Source organism: Salmo salar, chromosome 04, assembly GCF_965601325.2.
Source record: "Salmo salar chromosome 04, fSalSal1, whole genome shotgun sequence".
NCBI classification, from domain to species: Eukaryota; Metazoa; Chordata; class Actinopteri; order Salmoniformes; family Salmonidae; genus Salmo; species Salmo salar.
The window spans coordinates 24095450-24115383 of record NC_138294.1 but is presented as its reverse complement, the minus strand read 5'-3'; the positions used below and the strand labels follow the sequence as shown (position 1 = coordinate 24115383).

The 19934-nt window shown below is 43.8% G+C and overlaps 1 protein-coding gene across 2 annotated transcripts; it reads left to right on the top strand.

The window, feature by feature from the left end:
• The first annotated feature begins 233 nt into the window (after positions 1-233).
• On the top strand, positions 234-19195 carry zn271 (Zinc finger protein 271). 2 transcript variants are annotated; one of them, XM_045716228.2, is made up of 6 exons: positions 234-740; positions 1110-1252; positions 3131-3298; positions 11656-11820; positions 13282-13393; positions 17760-19195. In XM_045716228.2, the coding sequence occupies exons 1-6, from the start codon at positions 458-460 to the stop codon at positions 18722-18724; spliced, it is 1836 nt and encodes a 611-aa protein (XP_045572184.2). In that variant the 5' UTR covers positions 234-457; the 3' UTR covers positions 18725-19195.
• Positions 19196-19934: the final 739 nt, after the last annotated feature.

Here is a 19934-nt window from a genome sequence, read left to right as displayed (position 1 = left end):
AAAGAACAAGTATAGTTGAATATTTACCTTACTGAGGTGATGTGGATAAATAATGACCTTATTCTTCTACTATATTATTGCTAACACACTGTTCTTTCTAAACAAGTCTGCTGTCATCTTGAAAGATTGATCATAGGAGATTTTTGTAATATAATAAATTGTACCGTAATTCAAACAGTACACAAATGTTTCATTTAACCACACCCTATGAGCTATGACGAGAACCAATAAGATCCTTTCTCTTCAGTTTATACGGAAATGAACATTGACCAATAACAATTTCCACGTTAGCGTTTTTATTGTCGTTATTTAGACGTTTATTAACATCATGTAACTCAAAATATGATTAATTTTACTGCACAGCATCACATTATTTCCACAGGCAGTGTTTAGTTCGCGTTGGAGACGGGACTTGTTTGATATATGTTATCTACTGTTAGCTAGCTGCTAGCTAACGATGGCTAACTGTATGGTTTTTCACACGCAAATAGCCTCCATCATGGAGGTGCTAGCGAATGCAGCCGTAGCAGAGATCTGTAAACTCGTAGACGACGACTATGCAGTGTTTCGTTTGGAAATAACTCAAAGCCAGAAAGAAAACAGGTCATTGCGGAGGAAACTACAACTACAAGAACTGAAGGTGGTACGGGAGCGCGCAGAAAGGACAACGCAAGAGCGCGTTCTCGCCAGTCATCCCAGTAGTGTCAAGATCCTCGACCAAAACAGAGGAATGGCAAGAGGTACATTTTGCAGAAGACGCAGCCTGTCGCCCCGTTCCCATCTGCCATGTGTGACTTTAGATGTGTTAACCAAAATTGGGTCTTGGTCAGTTTTTGCATAATATGCAATAATTCCCCTGATTTCTTAGCTATCTTGCATAAAGACAAAATATCATATTCTAACCAGATTCTTAATTTACAGCATTTCCTATTATGTACTAATTGAAAACAATATGATGCATGGAACATAATCAATCGATCTATAAGTAGTGTATTAAGAAGTTATGCAAAGTGTTACCTTACATCCCTACCAATTCTAGACAGTGTCAGTAGTGTACAATATACCACTGAGCATTGACAGTAGCTAACCTAACCACCTCTTTCCCCCAGTGACTCTTTCAGGTGAAGGACATCTCACTGGAGGCCACAGGAGCTTTGTGAAGCCAGCGGAACACAACACATGGAGAGATGACCAACCAATCACTGTTAATGAGGAGAGTGGAACCTCAACCCAGCATGTTATCATGATAGAGGTTAGTGTAATAGTGTTACATAAAAATTACAGTCCAACAAATGTAGCCAGTTTATTTCAGAAAGGCTACTCACATGTACATCCTAATTTATCTGTCATAGCAGAGGGAGATTGTGAGACTTGAAAAAGAAAAGGACTGCCGCACACACTAGGAGCTCAGATGCAATAATTTTGTAACGTTTCAACAGCCAAGCTGTCTTCATAATGACAGTGCAGGTCACTAGTTTAGAGTTTGAAAGGACACACACAAGTGTCTGTAATCATAGCCAGCTGTGGTTTGATTTCATTGGTTAATTTACAGATATAAATAAAACATGATTTATATAAAGCATGAATGGATTACATATGATCATAGATATAAACTACAAAAGCATGTGGACACCTGCTTGTTGAACATTTCATTCCAAAATCATGGGCATTAAATGGAGTTGGTCCCCCCTTTGCTGCTATAACAGCCTCCACTCTTCTGGGAAGGCTTTCCGCTAGATGTTGGAACATTGCTGCAGGGACTTGCTTCTATTCAGACATGAGCATTAGTGAGCGCGGGCACTGATGTTGGGCGATTAGGCCTGGCTCACAGTCGGCATTCCAGTTAATTTCAAAGGTGTAAAATGGGGTTGAGGTCAGGGCTCTGTACAGGCCAGTCTAGTTCTTCCACACCGATGTCGACAAACCATTTCTGCATGGACTATGCTTTGTGCACAGGGGCATTGTCATGCTGAATCAGGAAAGGGCCTTCCCCAAACTGTTGCCACAAAAGTTGGAAGCACAGAATAATCTAGAATGTCATTGTATGCTGTAGCGTTAAGATTTCCCTTCACCGGAACTAAGGGGCCTAGCCTGAATCATGAAAAACAGCCCCAGACCATTATTACTCCTCCACCAAACTTTACAGTTGGCACTATGCACTCGGGCAGGTAGCGTTGTGCTGACATCCGCCAAACCCAGATTCTTCCATTGGACTGCCAGATGGTGAAGCGTGATTCATCACTCCAGAGAACACTTATCTACTGCTCCAGAGTCCAATGGTGGTGAGCCTTACACCACTCCAGCCGACGCTTGGCATTGCGCATTGTGATCTTAGGCTTGTGTGTGGCTACTCAGCCATGGAAACCCATTTCATGAAGCTCCCGACAAACAGTTCTTGTGCCGACGTTGCTTCCAGATGCAGTTTGAAACTTGGTATTGAGTGTTACAACCGAGAACAGACGATTATTACGCACAACGAGCTTCAGCACTCGGCGGTCCAGTTCTGTGAGCTTGTGTGGCCTACCACTTCGCGGCTGAGCTGTTGTTGCTCCTAGACATTTCCACTTCACAATAACAGCACTTACAGTTGACCCGGGGCAGCTATAGCAGGGCAGAAAGTTTACGAACTGACTTGTTGGAAAGGTGGTATCCTATGACGGTGCCACGTTGAAAGTCACTGAGCTCAGTACGGGCCATTCTACTGCCAATGTTTGCCTATAGAGATTGTATGGCCTTGTGCTTGATTGTATACACCTATCAGCAACGGATTTGGCTGAAATAGCCAAATCACTAATTTGAAGGGATGTTCACATACTTTTGACCATGTAGTGTAATTTGGCGACATAGGCTTACAAACATTATTTACAATGGATAGCAAAAACAGAATCAGAAGAATGGTTTCAGATCAAACTCTACGTTTAGCTGAAAGGGAGCAAGGATCTTTAAATTAAAGATCCAGGCAGCCTCTCATTTTAATAATAAATTGTCAAGGTCATCCCCTCTCCTAGGGAGGGTGACATGTTCAATGCCGATATAGCGAAGGGACGAAAGTAGAGCTTGTGAGACTTCCCTATGACATTGTCATCCAATTCAACTCATGCACAGGTAATAACCTCTCTTCTTGTGTCAGTCTGTAGATGCAGAGGCTGTTGGTCCTGGGGTCAAGCAGGAGAGATCTGAAAGAGAGGAGGACCCACGACACAGCAGAGAGATCCAGACTGGAGCGCCCCATGTAGCCACGGAGGTCCCTACCACCACCGCCCCAGCGCCGCCCAGTACCCGATGTAGCATCACGGAGGTCAGTGGAACGCCGAACGCATTCCTCAAGTCAGAGACAGACACCAAGACTTTAACTGTAACACACAGTCTCTTATACACAGGATCTGACCACAGATCAGACCCAGAGAGACTAGGGCGGGGGAGACTGGGCTGTCCTCCTGCTCCTGACTCCGAGTATTTACCGGTATTTCACCAGAGCCAGAAGATGGTTCATTCCTGTGGAGATGGTGATACGTTAGACACTGGTGGTGATGATCTGTCTTGTTCTTACACTACAGAGACGGAACCTGTCAACGTGCCCTTGGGTTTAGAGAGACAGACTGATCTGTCTAGAGGGGACTGGAACCAGTACAGTAGTAGTGTATACTCCGAAGGGTGCCTAGATAAGAAAGGGGTGGTTATAGTCATGGACGAAGTGACTGTGAAAGTGGAGGACGACGTTCCTCTCCCACTGAATGCAGACGAGACTCAATTAGGAGAAGGACACTCACAAGGTAGAGATGTCTTAGATTACAGGGAAAGCTTAGAGACTAATCCAAATGTTGCGACCCACTCCCCTTTACACATTCTCAGGGATCGCGACAGAGTGTCCACGTCGATGGGGCCTTCCGATTCACACAGCCGCGTTGTTTTCGATCAAGTATTGAACTCAAAGGACCAAAGAGACAAGGCTCAGGGAGGGGGAGCAACATCAGGCAAAAATAAAGAGAAACGGTTCCTCTGCATGTCCTGTAACAAAGGCTTCAGCTGCCTCCAGAACGTAGAGACCCACCAGAGGGTCCATACAGGGGAGAAACCCTTCAGCTGTACCCAGTGTCACATGCGCTTCAGCCAGGCTGGCAACCTTAAGATCCACCAGAGGGTCCACACAGGGGTGAAACCCTTCAGCTGTACCCAGTGTCATATGCGCTTCTCCCACTCGTACAGCCTGAAGAGGCACCAGAGGGTCCACACAGGGGAGAACTCTACAGCTGCCGTAGTGTGAGAAGAGGTTCTCCCACCAGAACCCGCTGAAGATGCACCTGAAGGTCCACATGAGAGAAAGGTTGTTCACCTGTACGCACGGCAGGAAGAGGTTCTCAGAGAGGAGCTACCTCAGGATACACCAGCTGAAAAACCATTCACTCTATAACATAGAAAGTAACTATTCCACAAGATAACTTCTGACCTTTTAGATCAAACCCTGCATTAAAGACAAAGATTACTTTTCATTGTTGTCAGCAGAAAAGATCCACAGGTGCATTTGGAATAACAAGGGTAACAGATTTCAGTATTGAATATTCCTGGGTAGAATATTGCATCCAAACATTGTGTGATATGTAAGGTGTATATAGATATATAAGGTGTGTATAGATATAAGGTGTGTGTATATATATATATATATATATATATATATATATATATATATATATATATAAACCTAAAAAGTCTGTTACATAGTGTTTGTACTGTGTAGTCTATATGATGGTCACAAATGCCTATTTCATTACTTCCATTCAACTACTTAATTTTTTCCCAAGACACTTTTAATGAGAAAATGAATGCAGTTAATCAAGTTCATGCACAGTTTTTTTTGAGACAGGTACAATGCCTTCGGCAAGTATTCTCACCCCTTCACTTTTTCCTAATTTTGTTGTGTTAGACTGAATTTAAAATTGATTAAATTGAGATTTTGTGTCACTGGCCTACACACAATACTCCATAATGTCAAAGTGGAGTTATGTTTAGACATTTTTTACAAATTAATTAAAAATTAAAAGCTGAAATGTCTTGATTCAATAAGTATTCAAACCCTTTCTTATGGCAAGCCTAAATACATTCAGGAGTAAACCTTTGCTTAACAAGACATGTAAGTTGCATGCTCACTCTATGCGCAATAATAGATTTTAACATGTTTTTTTTTCATAACTACCTCTTCTCTGTACCCAGTACAATTATCTGTAAGGTCACTCAGTCGAGCAGTGAACTTCAAACACAGATTCAACCACAAAAACCTGGGAGGTTTTCCAATGCCTCGCAAAGAAGGGCACCTATTGGTAGAAGGGTAAAAAAAACATTGAATATCCCTTTGAGCATGGTGAAGTTTGGATGGTGTATCAATACACCCAGTCACTGCAAAGATACATACGTCCTTCCTAACTCAGTTGCCGGAGAGGAAGGAAACCTCTTAGGGATTTCACCATGAGGCCAATGGTGACTTTAATACAGTTGTAGTTTAATGGCTGGGATAGGAGAACTGAGGATGGATCAACAACATTGTAGTTATTCCACAATACTAACCTAAATGACAGAGTAAAAATAAAAAAGCCTGTACAGAATACAAAATATTCCAAAACATGTATCCTGTTTGCAATAAGGGACTAAATTAAAACTGCAAAAAATGTGCCTAAAATGTTTAACTTTATGCCCTCAATACAAAGCGTTATGTTTGTGGCAAATCCAACACCACATCACCTACCACTATTTTCAACGTTATCATCTCTTGCTTGCTAGCTAGCCAACTACGGCTAACTTAGTCACATCAAACAATGCAGCCAGAATGACAAAGCTGTCTTTTAGTGACATTTATTTGGAATCATCCATAAAAATGAGCTAATGATGCGCGATTCCACCTGGCATAGGAAATGTGCTCTCTCGTCAGGACACTTGTTCAGAGGAGCTAGCCAACAACACATCTAACACAATCACTTCAAACTGAAGCTGGAAAGACTCCAAACTAGCTGCACTTTGTTTCGTTTTACCTGTTTTCTATTGGCATTTCTTTGTACACTATATATCCATAAAAACTATGCTGATTCATGATTTCGACTGGCTGAGAAAAGCTGCCTGCCTGTCTCATCATGACTCCCGACCCTTACTTGTTCATTACTATGGGACAGCTGGAATTCGAATTTCAATACTGAAACAATGTTGCAAATGTCAGAGAAAGACAGCAAGGTTTATAAAAATCTCCACTATTGAAAACCAATTGCTAGTCTAAAAGAAATGGAAGATAATGTCTAGATGCTTTTTACAGTGGAGATCAAGTTTATAAATTGTCTGGCTGGGCTGATGAGACAGTGGATTGCGCAGTGAGATGAAACAGCGTAAATAGGCATTTTAACATCATAGTTTTACCCGGTGGTAACTTGTGGAATAGACACCGCCTGGAATGCGGTTTTAAACAATCAGCGTCCAGGATTAGACCCACCCGTTGATTAATGATCAACAACCAACTTGACAGAGCTTGAAGACAGTTTAAAAGAATGTGGAAGTATTGTACAGTCCAGGTGTGAGACTCAGTTCATTAGTTTAACATGTATTGACTCAGGGATGTGCATACTTATTTAAATTAGATATGTATTTCATTTTCAATAAATGTGCAAAAATTTCTAAAAACATGTGTTCACTTTGTCATTATGGGTTAGTGTTGTCACGATACCCGAATTTTGACTTCGATATCGATACCAGGTTTAGTATCACGATACTTGACACCAAAACGATACCACAAAAAAAGGCGTATTTGCCAAAGTCACAGAATGGCACATGATCCAGTCAGATCAATTCAGATACTGCTCTGTTCAATCGTTGGGCATCTTTTGAGTTCAATATCATTACATTTTTACGTCAATTTGTTTTAGAGACAGCCATGTATGCATTAATTGAATCAATTATACAGTTATATTCAAATGGTCTTTTTTTACCAATCTAACTAGAAAACAACATGGTAATCATTTATTTCAATGGAAAATCTGTATTGATACACTGGGTAAATCAAGATGTAGCCTAAGTCTATTCACAATGCAGGTGAATGCATATTATTCAATAGGAGTGTGTGCATGCATTGAGTAATTGAGCTTGTTTTCCTTTCCATTTAGGACTTATTTTATTGGCAACTGCTAAGATAATTATTTTATTGTACTAACAACATTTGCATAGAAGAAGCAATCTCTTCTTTTATAAAAGTGTGCACTGTCTAAGAAATTAATGTCATTCGCGAGGCAGAATGTGGCTGGAATCTGAGTTTGTTGCTATGAAATCGAGTGGAAGCCAGATGGGAGGCAAAGGAAGGAAGACAAGTTAATTTGTTTTTGTTGGCGAGGGAGACAAAGTGAATTAATAACGTTTTTGGTGACAATCATCTTTGAAATCAGCATATTTTGCATCATGGTTTGCATATCACAAACAAAGAACTAGGGTAGTGAATTCAGCTGTAAGCTAGCAAGGAAATTTAGCTTAATTAAAGCTGGATGCTACCTTGTCCAAACATCAGGTTGTTACCATGGTTACTCCATGGCTTATCAGTCTGACTGAAGTCGCCCTACAAAAGATGCAGCAGTCTCTACAAGCCAGAATGTTGAATAAAATGTATTGTACTTTCAATCTCTTAACACATTGCACCTGATGAACAATATATCAACAATAGCTGAATGTAACCGAACATAGTTTCCTCACAATCAGCTGTGGTTCGGTTAGGATCGGCCATATTGTGCAAGTGTTTGTCATGTGCAAATTTGCAACTGTATTGAAATTAAAAACCGGTAATACCAACCATAGTCCAGCGTACTGAAAGTCGGGCTAATAACTCATCCCTGTGGATATTTTGTCTCAGTTTACCTCCTACATAAGGACAAAATCAGAGGACAACGGGTAAAGTTAAATATACATTTATTCAACATTCTGACTTTTGTGATGGTACTGTTCAGGAATGCTGAACTTCCATGTTAGAAACGAGTGTGTAAGTATCGTCTTGCATTGTAAATGTGTTCTAGCCTGTTTAGACATTGTTTTGCGAACTGTAATGAACAGTTTCAATATTTCTACATGCCGTGGTGCATTATTCAAGTGTGTTAACTTCTGTGCGGCATAAGTTAACACACTTTAGCAATGAATAAGTAGAGGAGGTTCTTTGCGCTATAATGAGGCTGTGCTGACTTGATCCTCTCAATCACGTGAGACACATTTGACAGAAGTACCGGACGTAACAAATTGTAGTGCCGGACTGTTTATTATTTTTTGTGTGTGTCAAAAAAGTTCTGAGATTTCGGTGTACCATGCAGTACTAATGTGTAGATGGGTGAGGAAAAAAATATTTAATCAATTTCGAAGTTAGGCTGTAACACAACAAAATGTGGAATAAGTCAAGCGGTATGAATACTTTCTGAATGCACTGTGTGTGGTTTTCATATGATGTATTTAAAACGTGTTTGTTTAATAAACACAAAATGGGACTTTTCAAATCAAAGTTTGTCACGTGCGCCGAATACAACAGGTGTAGACCTTACAGTGAAATGCTTACTTACAGGCTCTAACCAATCGTGCAAAAAAGGTATTATGTGAACAATAGGTAAAGAAATAAAACAACAGTAAAAAGACAGGCTATATACAGTAGCGAGGCTATAAAAGTAGCGAGGCTACATACAGACACCGCTTAGTCAGGCTGATTGAGGTAGTATGCACATGTAGATATGGTTAAAGTGACTATGCATATATGATGAACAGAGAGTAGCAGTAGCATAAAAGAGGGGTTGGCGGGTGGGACACAATGCAGATAGCCCGGTTAGCTAATGTGTGGGAGCACTGATTGGTCGGCCCAATTGAGGTTGTATGTACCGTACATGAATGTATAGTTAAAAAGTGACTATGCATATATTTACATTTAAGTCATTTAGCAGACGAGCGACTTACAAAATGGTGCATTCACCTTATGATATCCAGTGGAACAACCACTTTACAATAGTGCATCTAAATCTTTTAAGGGGGGGGGGGGGGGGGGGGGGTTAGAAGGATTACTTTATCCTATCCTAGGTATTCCTTAAAGAGGTGGGGTTTCAGGTGTCTCCGGAAGGTGGTGATTGACTCCGCTGTCCTGGCGTCGTGAGGGAGCTTGTTCCACCATTGGGGTGCCAGAGCAGCGAACAGTTTTGACTGGGCTGAGCGGGAACTGTGCTTCCTCAGAGGTAGGGGGGTCAGCAGGCCAGTGGTGGATGAACGCAGTGCCCTTGTTTGGGTGTAGGGCCTGATCAGAGCCTGAAGGTATGGAGGTGCCGTTCCCTTCACAGCTCCGTAGGCAATCACCATGGTCTTGTAGCGGATGCGAGCTTCAACTGGAAGCCAGTGGAGAGAGCGGAGGAGCGGGGTGACGTGAGAGAACTTGGGAGGGTTGAACACCAGACGGGCTGCGGCGTTCTGGATGAGTTGTAGGGGTTTAATGGCACAGGCAGGGAGCCCAGCCAACAGCGAGTTGCAGTAATCCAGACGGGAGATGACAAGTGCCTGGATTAGGACCTGCGCCGCTTCCTGTGTGAGGCAGGGTCGTACTCTGCGAATGTTGTAGAGCATGAACCTACAGGATCGGGTCACCGCCTTGATGTTAGTGGAGAACGACAGGGTGTTGTCCAGGATCACGCCAAGGTTCTTAGCACTCTGGAAGGAGGACACAAGGGAGTTGTCAACCGTGATGGCGAGATCATGGAACGGGCAGTCCTTCCCCGGGAGGAAGAGCAGCTCCGTCTTGCCGAGGTTCAGCTTGAGCTGGTGATCCGTCATCCACACTGATATGTCTGACAGACATGCAGAGATGCGATTCGCCGCCTGGTTATCAGAAGGGGGAAAGGAGAAGATTAATTGTGTGTCGTCTGCATAGCAATGATAGGAGAGACCATGTGAGGATATGACAGAGCCAAGTGACTTGGTGTATAGCGAGAATAGGAGAGGGCCTAGAACAGAGCCCTGGGGGACACCAGTGGTGAGAGCGCATGGTGCGGAGACAGATTCTCGCCACGCCACCTGGTAGGAGCGACCTGTCAGGTAGGACGCAATCCAAGCGTGGGCCGCGCCGGAGATGCCCAACTCGGAGAGGGTGGAGAGGAGGATCTGATGGTTCACAGTATCAAAGGCAGCAGATAGGTCTAGAAGGATGAGAGCAGAGGAGAGAGAGTTAGCTATATACTATATATATATGATAAACAGAGAGTAGCAGCAGCGTAAAAAGAGGGGTTGGGGGGGGGCACACAATGCAAATAGTCCGGGTAGCCATTTGATTACCTGTTCAGGAGTCTTATGGCTTGGGGGCTTGTTGAGAAGCCTTTTTGTCCTAGACTTGGCACTCCGGTACCGCTTGCCATGCGGTAGTAGAGAGAACAGTCATGACTGTGGTGGCTGGGGTCTTTGACAATTCTTAGGGCCTTCCTCTGACACGGCCTGGCGTAGAGGTCCTGGATGGCAGGCAGCTTAGCCCCAGCGACGTACTGGGCCGTACGCACTACCCTCTGTAGTGCCTTGCGGTCAGAGGCCGAGCAATTGCCGTACCAGGCAGTGATGCAACCAGTCAGGATGCTCTTGATGTTGCAGCTGTAGAACCTTTTGATGATCTCAGGACCCATGCCAAATCTTTTTCGTTTCCTGACGGGGAAATAGGCTTTGTTGTCGTGCCCTCTTCACGACTGTCTTGGTGTGCTTGGACCATATTAGTTTGTTGTTGATGTGGACATCAAGCAACTTGAAGCTCTCAACCTGCTCCACTACAGCCCCGTCGATGAGAATGGGGACGTGCTCAGTGCTCCTTTTCCTGTAGTCCACAATCATCTCCTTTGTCTTGGTTACGTTGAGGGATAGGTTGTTATTCTGGCACCACCCGGCCAGGTCTCTGACCTCCTCCCTATAGGGTGTCTCGTCGTTGTCGGTGATCAGTTGTGTCGTCTGCAAACTTAATGATGGTGTTGGAGTCGTGCCTGGCCATGCAGTCGTGGGTGAACAGGGAGTACAGGAGGGGACTGAGCACGCACCCCTGGGGAGCTCCAGTGTTGAGGATCAGCGTGGCAGATGTGTTGCTACCTACCCTCACCACCTGGGGGAGGCCTGTCAGGAAATCCAGGATCCAGTTGCAGAGGGAGGTGTTTAGTACCAGGATCCTTAGCTTATTGATGAGCTTCGAGGGTACTATGGTGTTGAACGCTGAGCTGTAGTCAATGAATAGCATTCTCACATAAGTGTTCCTTTTGTCCAGGTGGGAAAGGCCAGTGTGGAGTGCAATAGAGATTGCATCATCTGTGGATCTGTTTGGGCGGTATGCAAATTGGAGTGGGTCGAGGGTTTCTGGGATAATGGTGTTGATGGGAGCCATTACCAACCTTTCAAAGCACTTCATGGCTACGGACGTGAGTGCTTCGGGTCTGTAGTCATTTAGGCAAGTTGCCTTTGTGTTCTTGGGCATTCTAGGAGTTTCATTGATTCTTTTAGCATACATCACATCTGATCTCACCCTATTCTGCATACACCGACAGCACTTTATAAGCATAAGGATGGGTAAACACTCTGCTTAAAGTGTTTATTATCTGTGTGCGCACGTACCTGAGGGAGTATGTCTGTGTAATCTGTATCACCGCTCTCTTCCAGGAGGAGGAGGGTCCAGATGTGCTGCTGGTGAAGGAGGAGGAGGGGTGTGAGGAGGGTCTGGGGAACCCTGAGGTGACCATGATCATGGACAAACAAACTACACCTCCTCCTGCACCCAAAGAGGCACCAGCTGAGCAGCACAGGACCACACACAGTCTCACTGAGGTGAGTCCACTGTAAACTACTGTCTGAATGGTATTAGGTCAGGGTCCGTATCCACAAAGCCTCTCAGAGTAGGAGTGCTGATCTAGGATCAGTTTTCTATCATAATGAATAGGACTATGTAGACAGGTGGGGACCTGGGCCCGTATTCACAAAGCGTCTCAGAGGAGAAAATTGGTCGTAAGTGCTGAGAATAGAAACATTCTACTCTTATGGGTAAAATAAAATCTATGCATGAAGCCTCTTTAGTCATAATTCACACCTAGTAGACAGATATTTAGGACACCTCGTGAGCGTTAAGAGTTACCAGCAAGTGTCTCGATAATAGAAAAATGCAGCGAGTCGGTGGTTCCTGCGTCACATGCAATTGCTTTGTTCAAATGTTTTGATAATTCTATATGATCGATCCATAAATAATCTAAATCTACATGCAGCAGTATCTCTTGTGCCTTTGCCAATGATTTCACATGAGTTTCTATTTCACATGATATGCCTAAATACTTATAACAAGTAGGCAAATAAATAAACATGTGTTTTTCTATCGATTTATTTAATGACCTACATTATGTTATTTCAAGTTATCCCTTTGGAGCGCAATATCGCGTTATTCAAAAAGATGTCTAAATTGGACCTTCCATATGAATGTGTTTAATGAAAATGATCGACCTTTCATACGATTTGAAGTTGTTAAACGGGAGTGAAGAGTGTATTGATATAACGGTAATATTGTCAAAATTCTGCCTTTAACAACCATCAGAATTGGTTAAAAAAAAGTTTATGCATGCCAATAATTAAGAGAATTGATCGTGTCAGGCGAAATTAAACAGTATCAAACGTTTTACCATGGCAACATTAAGATGCACAGTCACATTCAACATGGTTGTCTGAGGCGTGCTGTAGAGTTCACAGCTGGCGATGCCTCATTGTGATTGGTTATTCCCCATCATTTGCAACAATGTCAATGGGCCTCATCACCATCTTTCCTTTGCAGTACCTCAAACTGTTGTGATGACCAGCTGAGAAACTTTTCTGAGTTGATTTTACTCCTGGCTCAGAGTTTGTCTGGGCAGTGTCTAAACATCATCCTAAAACCTACTCTGAGCTGGGAGTTATTTTTGTCTTAAACTGGTTTTAGCAGAATTCCTAGGACCTTTTCTGAGATGCTTTGTGGATACGGGCCCTGATCCTAGATCAACAATCCTACTCTGAGACTCTTTGTGGATACATGCCCAGGTCTTAATTCATTTTGTCCGAAGTGTGGGACCATGCCTCTGAATTATCAAACCATTTTAAAGAGTGTCAAGTAATCAAATCAATTAACACATTTGCTTAGTATAAAATCAACTAACATGTTTGCATAGTACTCATAGCAATCCCTCATTACCCAATCAGAAGATGCTCCATAGCAGGGGGCTCATATCAGATTTCTTGATCCAACATCCTCTCACTCTGTATCTCTTACAGTCAGTAGACATGGAGGATGGGAAGCCTGATCTGCTGCTAGTCAAAGAGGAGACAATAGAAGATGGACCAGAGAGCATTGATCTGCTGAGTGGACTAAAGATGGGGGAGCAAGGTAAGGGAGAAATACATATAGCCTACATACAGCAATAGATCTTCAATGTGAATAGTAATACATATAGCCTACATACAGTAATAGAATAGTGATGCACCTGGTTATTATTCTTTCTTCCAGCCGGTGTCTATTCCACAAGTTACCACCGGCTTATTCTATGATGTTAAAATGCCTATTTAGTCTGTTCCATCTGACTGCGCTATCTACTGTCTCATCAGCCCAGGCAGGGAAGTTGATCTCCACTATAAAAGGCATCTAAACATTATCTCACATTTCTTTTAGACTAACATTTAGTTTTCAACAGCAGAGATTTGTATAAAACCTTGAATATTGTTTCAATGTTCAAATCCTATCACCAATTGTCCCATAGTAATGAACGAGTCTGGACGAGAGACAGGCAGGCAGCGTTTCTCAGCCGTCGAAATCATGAATCATTATTTAACTAGGCACTTTTCTTTTAACTAGAGTGAGCACATTTTCTATGCCAGGTGAAATCGTGCCTCATTAGCTCATTGTTATGGATGTATCCAAATAAATGTCACTAGAAAACAGCATACAAATGCAAATACAAATGCAAATACAACTACTGTTGTTATTCTGGCTGCTCTGTTTGACTTAACTGTAAATTAGCCGTTGTTGGCTAGCTAGCAAGCAAGGGATAATAACGTTGCCAGCCAGTATGGCAATGGAACATTCAGAACGAACGACTGGGTCACGTCTTTAGCAACCGAACCAGTAGAACGAACGACCAGCCGGCTTGGATAGCAACCCCAGATTTGTGTCGGGACTACATCTTGTGGAAGGATGAAATAGTATGAATAAATTGATCAAAATAATATTTAACGAAAATATATCAATCGTTATTTTAATATGTTGGTAACCCGTTGTATAAAAGTGATAATGCCCTCGACTTATGTTTACATACAAAAACACAATGTATAACCTTGACCAGGTAATTGACTCAAAACATTTAAATCAGTTCCCCATTAGTCAGTCAACTTTGGTTCAACATACTATGGGGAGTCGCACTCTTGCGACTTCGGTTGAAGGATCTACAATCATGCCAAACAAGGCATTCCTTCAACTATCCCGCTCTTCAACTTGTGAACAGGAACGATTCAAGCTACTAAAACAAATAATTGGAAAACAAGACTCTTGCGTTGCACCAACTAAACTGTCCCGTAGTGGTAGAGCGTGCTCACCCCCTGGACGTTGTGTACAGAAGTTTGTATTTGTTATACGTTTCCTAATCAACCAGTTCCTTATTCTTCAGTTTGCTAGAGTAATGAGTAAGAAAGCGATCAAGACGACGATGGCTAAGCAGGGGTCGTGATCATACCCCCAGTTATGCGGTTATAGAATAGTTTGTCTCGGCTTGGAACCGGCGACCCTTGCTCAGAACAGTATGTGTGCGCATTGCCACATACTGCGTGCAAACTCCCTGGAAAGACCTGTAGCATTCTTGAGGAAGCTTGGAGTTACCGATGGCAACTTTGCTTCCCAGGATTCTGTTGGAAACGAGGTGCAGGAAGCGGAGAGGCACTTTAGGCTGTTGTCGGAAACAGGTGGAACTAGCCTCCCAGCAGGGAGATGGTGAGCCAGCTGGTTCAGTCTATCACGGTGACATACAGTGCCCAGGTTCAGATGATGACTTCGTGTCTCTGGACAGCTCCGGGGTTTCTCGGGTGACGAAGAGGACTTAGTTCCAGGACAGCCACCTCCTCATTCTACGGGAGTAGCGGGGGAAACCCTGGTATCCAACACATCGCTCATAGAACTGTGCCGCAAGGTGGCTATGCGTTTGGAGGTGAAGTGGCCGTGTTCACCCCCGCGTCAGAAGACATCAAGGTTTGGTGGGAAGTACCTGCCCCGTTTGGCCCTGGAGGCCCAGTTCAAGACCAGAAAGAAGCAGGAAGAGGCACTGCACGGTTGTCTTCCTTTGGGATTGCCGGGGGCCAGGCCCAGCACCAGGTCGGACCTGCCTGATTTCCGCCCCGCTTCCAGGAGCGAGGTGAGAGATGGTCCTGCTATGGTGCGGAGAAGGAGACAGCCCCCGCGCACTTAGCTCGGGGATGGGAGGTGGCAAGGGATCGGGTCCTCCCATGCCAGCTGCCCCAAACACCCATTCTTACAACAGTTACCCCAAGTGGCAAGGCCAATCGAGGTACGTCACAGATTGCATTATTCATTAGACCGGTCTCTAAACCCTATGGTCGACATTTTCTCTTTCAATGAGTAAGATCATGTTATTCTCACAAGTCCTGTGAATGTTCAGTTGGGTTTGTGTGAGTTGAGTACGGAAACCTATTTCATATTGACCTGTGGGGCTTCTCACCTCAAACTGTGTTGTACCCCCTTGTACCCAGTCGTATATTGTGTCTTTAACTACTTAATTTTCCAACTTATTTAGTCTAGTAAATAAAACATTGAATGAATTATTTGTGACATGGAGTTAATTTGTAAGCGATTGGGTTCTTGTGGTTTCAGAGCTCGACGTAAATTGACTAATGATAAGTACTGATAGTTAATTCAAGGGTCTCTCTATATCCAACCCTTAATGGTGCCCCTCTTAGATTCATTTGGATAGGATAACCAAATTAATCAAATAAATCTGATAAGTTAATTATTCCAATAATTAAATCAGTAAATTATCTTAATATTAATTAGCCAAAAGTCACAACACCACCTAAACTGGTAGATTCAGGTGTCCCCGACATGTCTTCGGGCACTGGGCCAGCGGAGGGATCCCTGGCTACTGTCGCGATGAGTTTTCATGCGCCAGGTGTTGTCACGGCATGAGTCGGCTATTTTTCTCGATGAGGGACCCGAGTGCCCCGTTGGGAACGGACACTCTGGCACACCAGTGGCCTCGGACCCTCCTTTACGCGTTTCTGCCCGTGGTTCTGATTCAGCCCACATTGAAGAGGGTGTGCCGGGAGGGACCTGTTGTCCGAGGCACGTTTAGCTGGAGATTTGGGTCCTATGGGCCTGGCCCCTGAGGTGGCCAATCTGATGGCTAGAGGTTTACCGCAGAATGTTTTGCTACCATTGTCTACAAGGGCGCCTTCCACGAGAGGGCTGTATGCGTATAAGTGGCAAGTGTTTGAACTCTGGTACCAAGATAAAGGACTTGTTCCTTTTCAGTGCTCTGTGAGGGACAGCCTTATGTTACTACAGGAGATTTTTTTAGAAGGGGCGGGCATTCTCCACGTTAAAAGTGTACATGGCCGTTATCTCAGTGTGTTGTGGGAATTGACGGAGCGTCAATGGGGGCCCACCCCCTGGTTGTGCATTTCCTGAAAGATCTACATCGTCTCAGACCGGTTTTGGAGGCACTGTGTGCGGCCCCCTTTCAGCCTTTGGAGTTAATGGATCTGAAGATCTTCTAAAAAAAAAAAAAAAAAAATCCCTGCTAATGGCTTTGGCTAAATGTGGTTGGGGACTTCCATGTGTTATCTGTACACCCTCCCTGTACTCAGTTCGCCTAAGGTGGTATTGGGTCCAATATCATGGCTATGTCCTACAGTTCCTTTCCTTTTGAGCTATTTCCCTTTTCACCTCTTCCTTTTGCTTCTGAAGAGCAACAGCGGTTACATGCCCTGTGTCAGCTGAGAGCTTTACGCACATACATTGAACGGTCCCGGGATATCCGGTTATATGACCAGCTTTTTTTTCTTCTGTTTTGCTAATCCAGCTATCTCCTGGGCATATAGCAGCAAGGGGCTAGGTTTACCTAGCGGTGTACACGCTCACTTGGGCGTTGTTTAAAGGGTTGACTATAGGAGGTATTTGTGCTGTGGCGAGTTGGGCATCACCACACACGTGATATTTTATCGTTTGGATGTCACAGCTCCCAGTGTAGCCCACCATGTGCTTACGGCTGGGACAGGAAGTAACCAGGCAGGACGCCCTGTGTGCATCATCTGGACTGCCCCGTCTAGGTGGTCAGTCATGGGCCGTTTCATTTAGTATCCGTTGGGTTCGGCTTGGGGCGTGATTATATTTCTCCATAGTATGTTATACTGAAGTTGACTGAAAAGAAACGTACCGTCAAGACTATAACTATTGTTCCCTGAAGGAGCAAAATGAGGTAGAACACCTGTTTGGCCCAGTTCCAGGGCTTGGTGAAAAGCGTTATTAAATTGAAGTAATGAATCTGAGTCTCACGCTTGTCATCTGTGGAAGGCGGGGCTTCCAGCTAGGCGCAGATTTCATTGGCCTTCTCAGGCATGATTGTAGATCCTTCAACCAACTCCCGTAGTATGATGTACCTCATTTCCCTCCTTCAGGGAACCATAGTTATAGTCATAACGTTACATTTTCTCTGCCATGTTTGTAAAGTCTATTTTGTAAACTCTTCCTGCAGGTGGTTGGCTGGAGGCTAACAGAGGAGACTGGGTGGCCATCTTGGATTCCCAGACCGGTGCAGCCAAGGACCTGGGGAATAACATCACTGAGCAGGCCAGGACCAGAGGCGACATAGTGGAGGTCAGTGGATGGGACAGCGTCCTCAACTCTGGGCTGGGGATCAACACTGTTAACCACAACCAGAAACAAACAGTCGAACACAAAACAACAACTGAACTTAGTCTCCATGACAACAGACTGGCTGAGATCAGGGCGATGCGTAGATTTGGTCTGCAGGGACGGGGAGGTGTCCGTATGCGGCTAGAGAGAACAGACACAGACTCGGCTAGCGATGCTCCGTCCTGCTCCTATAGTTGTGATTCAGAGAGACTGATGGCGCCTCAGGTTAACCCCCTAACAGGTGCTGCCTTCAGCCTGCCTTCTATAGGATCTATCAACTGGAACATGGACCCTGCGACAACAACACAGACACTTCCTGGCCTTTATCCTCCTCATACCCTCCTAATGTTAAACAAGACCTCAGCCAATGCAAGTTCCTCATTAATAAATGGCTACACAAGCCCATTTACAAATGACCGTAGTAGAGACAGAATCAGTAAAAGTGGCAGCGCCAAAGAGAAGCGCTTCTCGTGTTCATTCTGTGGGAAAGCCTTCAGTTTCCCCCAACAGGTGGAGATCCACCAGAGGATGCACACGGGGGAGAAACCGTTCAGCTGCCACCTGTGCCGGGCCCGTTTTTCCCGATCGTCCCACCTGAAGAGGCACCAGAGGGTCCACACAGGGGAGAAACCCTACAGCTGCCACCAGTGTGAGAAGAGGTTCTCCCACCAGCACCAGCTAAAGATGCACCTGAAGATCCACACGGGAGAGAGGCCATTCGCCTGTATACACTGCGAGAAGAGGTTCTCAGAGAGGAGCTACCTCAGGATACACCAGCAGAAAATGCACAGGGACCATGTATAGTGTATAGTAATGTAGAACTAGATAGTTTTATAGTTAATTCTGTTGGTTTTGGATGTATTAGGGAACTGGATGAGGTGAACTGAGGAAAGAATGAGTATGATGAGACAGAGTAGATGATATGGTGATGGTTGGTGTGATGGTGTCTGTAAAAATGCTTCACTGATGAAGAGTGACAACCTTGTCCTGTTGTTTGATGCTGTTTTTTATAATGAGGAAATTATAGTGCCTTAATTCATGTTTACTTCACATAAACGAGTGAAGGTGTGTGTAATGTAATGTTGAACCTTTTCCAAAGTATTCTAAAATTAATTTTTATCAAAGTGAGGGTACCAGATTTACAGAAAAGGTCAAGTGTTACCATAGTGAGAGGTTATTCTACTTGTCACATTGCTTTGTGAAATAAAAGTATTGTACTTCAAATTATGTGAGTGTATAACCATTTTGTTGAAATTAAATACAAAATTGACTTCATGCTGATTGACTTGGTTATTTTTCTATCATTGCAGGGACTGGGTTTTCCTAATGAGTCTAACCAAAACATTATACTTAATTCTTCAATCAATACATATGGATTTTTTTTAAATAATAAACTCCAATGGCTCCATATTGTTAGGTACTTGAATCACAGTGTTAGAGATGGGCTTGACTATGGTTAACATTTTATAATATGTTTATTATATAAACCTTTATATGTTCTTCTGTACAATTTGTGTTTACAGTCCATGAGGACCTGCTGATATCCGGTGTTGCTGGTAGGAGAGACTGGACCTCTAAAGCAGCTGGTCACAAACCCTGGCCCCAGATCAGGACCCTGGATCAGGAGCCGTTCCTTCCCGAGTCAGAACCACGAGGGACGGAGACTCTGTAGTGGGCAGTAATATTTGACGTGTATATACAGTATTTATGATATTACAAATACCTCAGATGCGACTCGTAATAAGACTAAGCAGTTAGCCTATTCAAATGTTCACCGTGTAAACCATGTGCAATCAAGTATTATGCCTTTAGCTGACTAAGTTCAAGGAATGGTCATGAGAATAGAATTCAAAATTCAAGTATTACTTCGCTTGAATGGATTCACATACAAGGCATAAAGCTTAAGTAACAAAGCATTACAAGTCATTATTCTAAGCATGGTCAGAGAGAAAGAACCAGTGTAGGTATCTCACCACAGCAAGTCAGGAACATAAGAGAAAGAACAATGAAACTA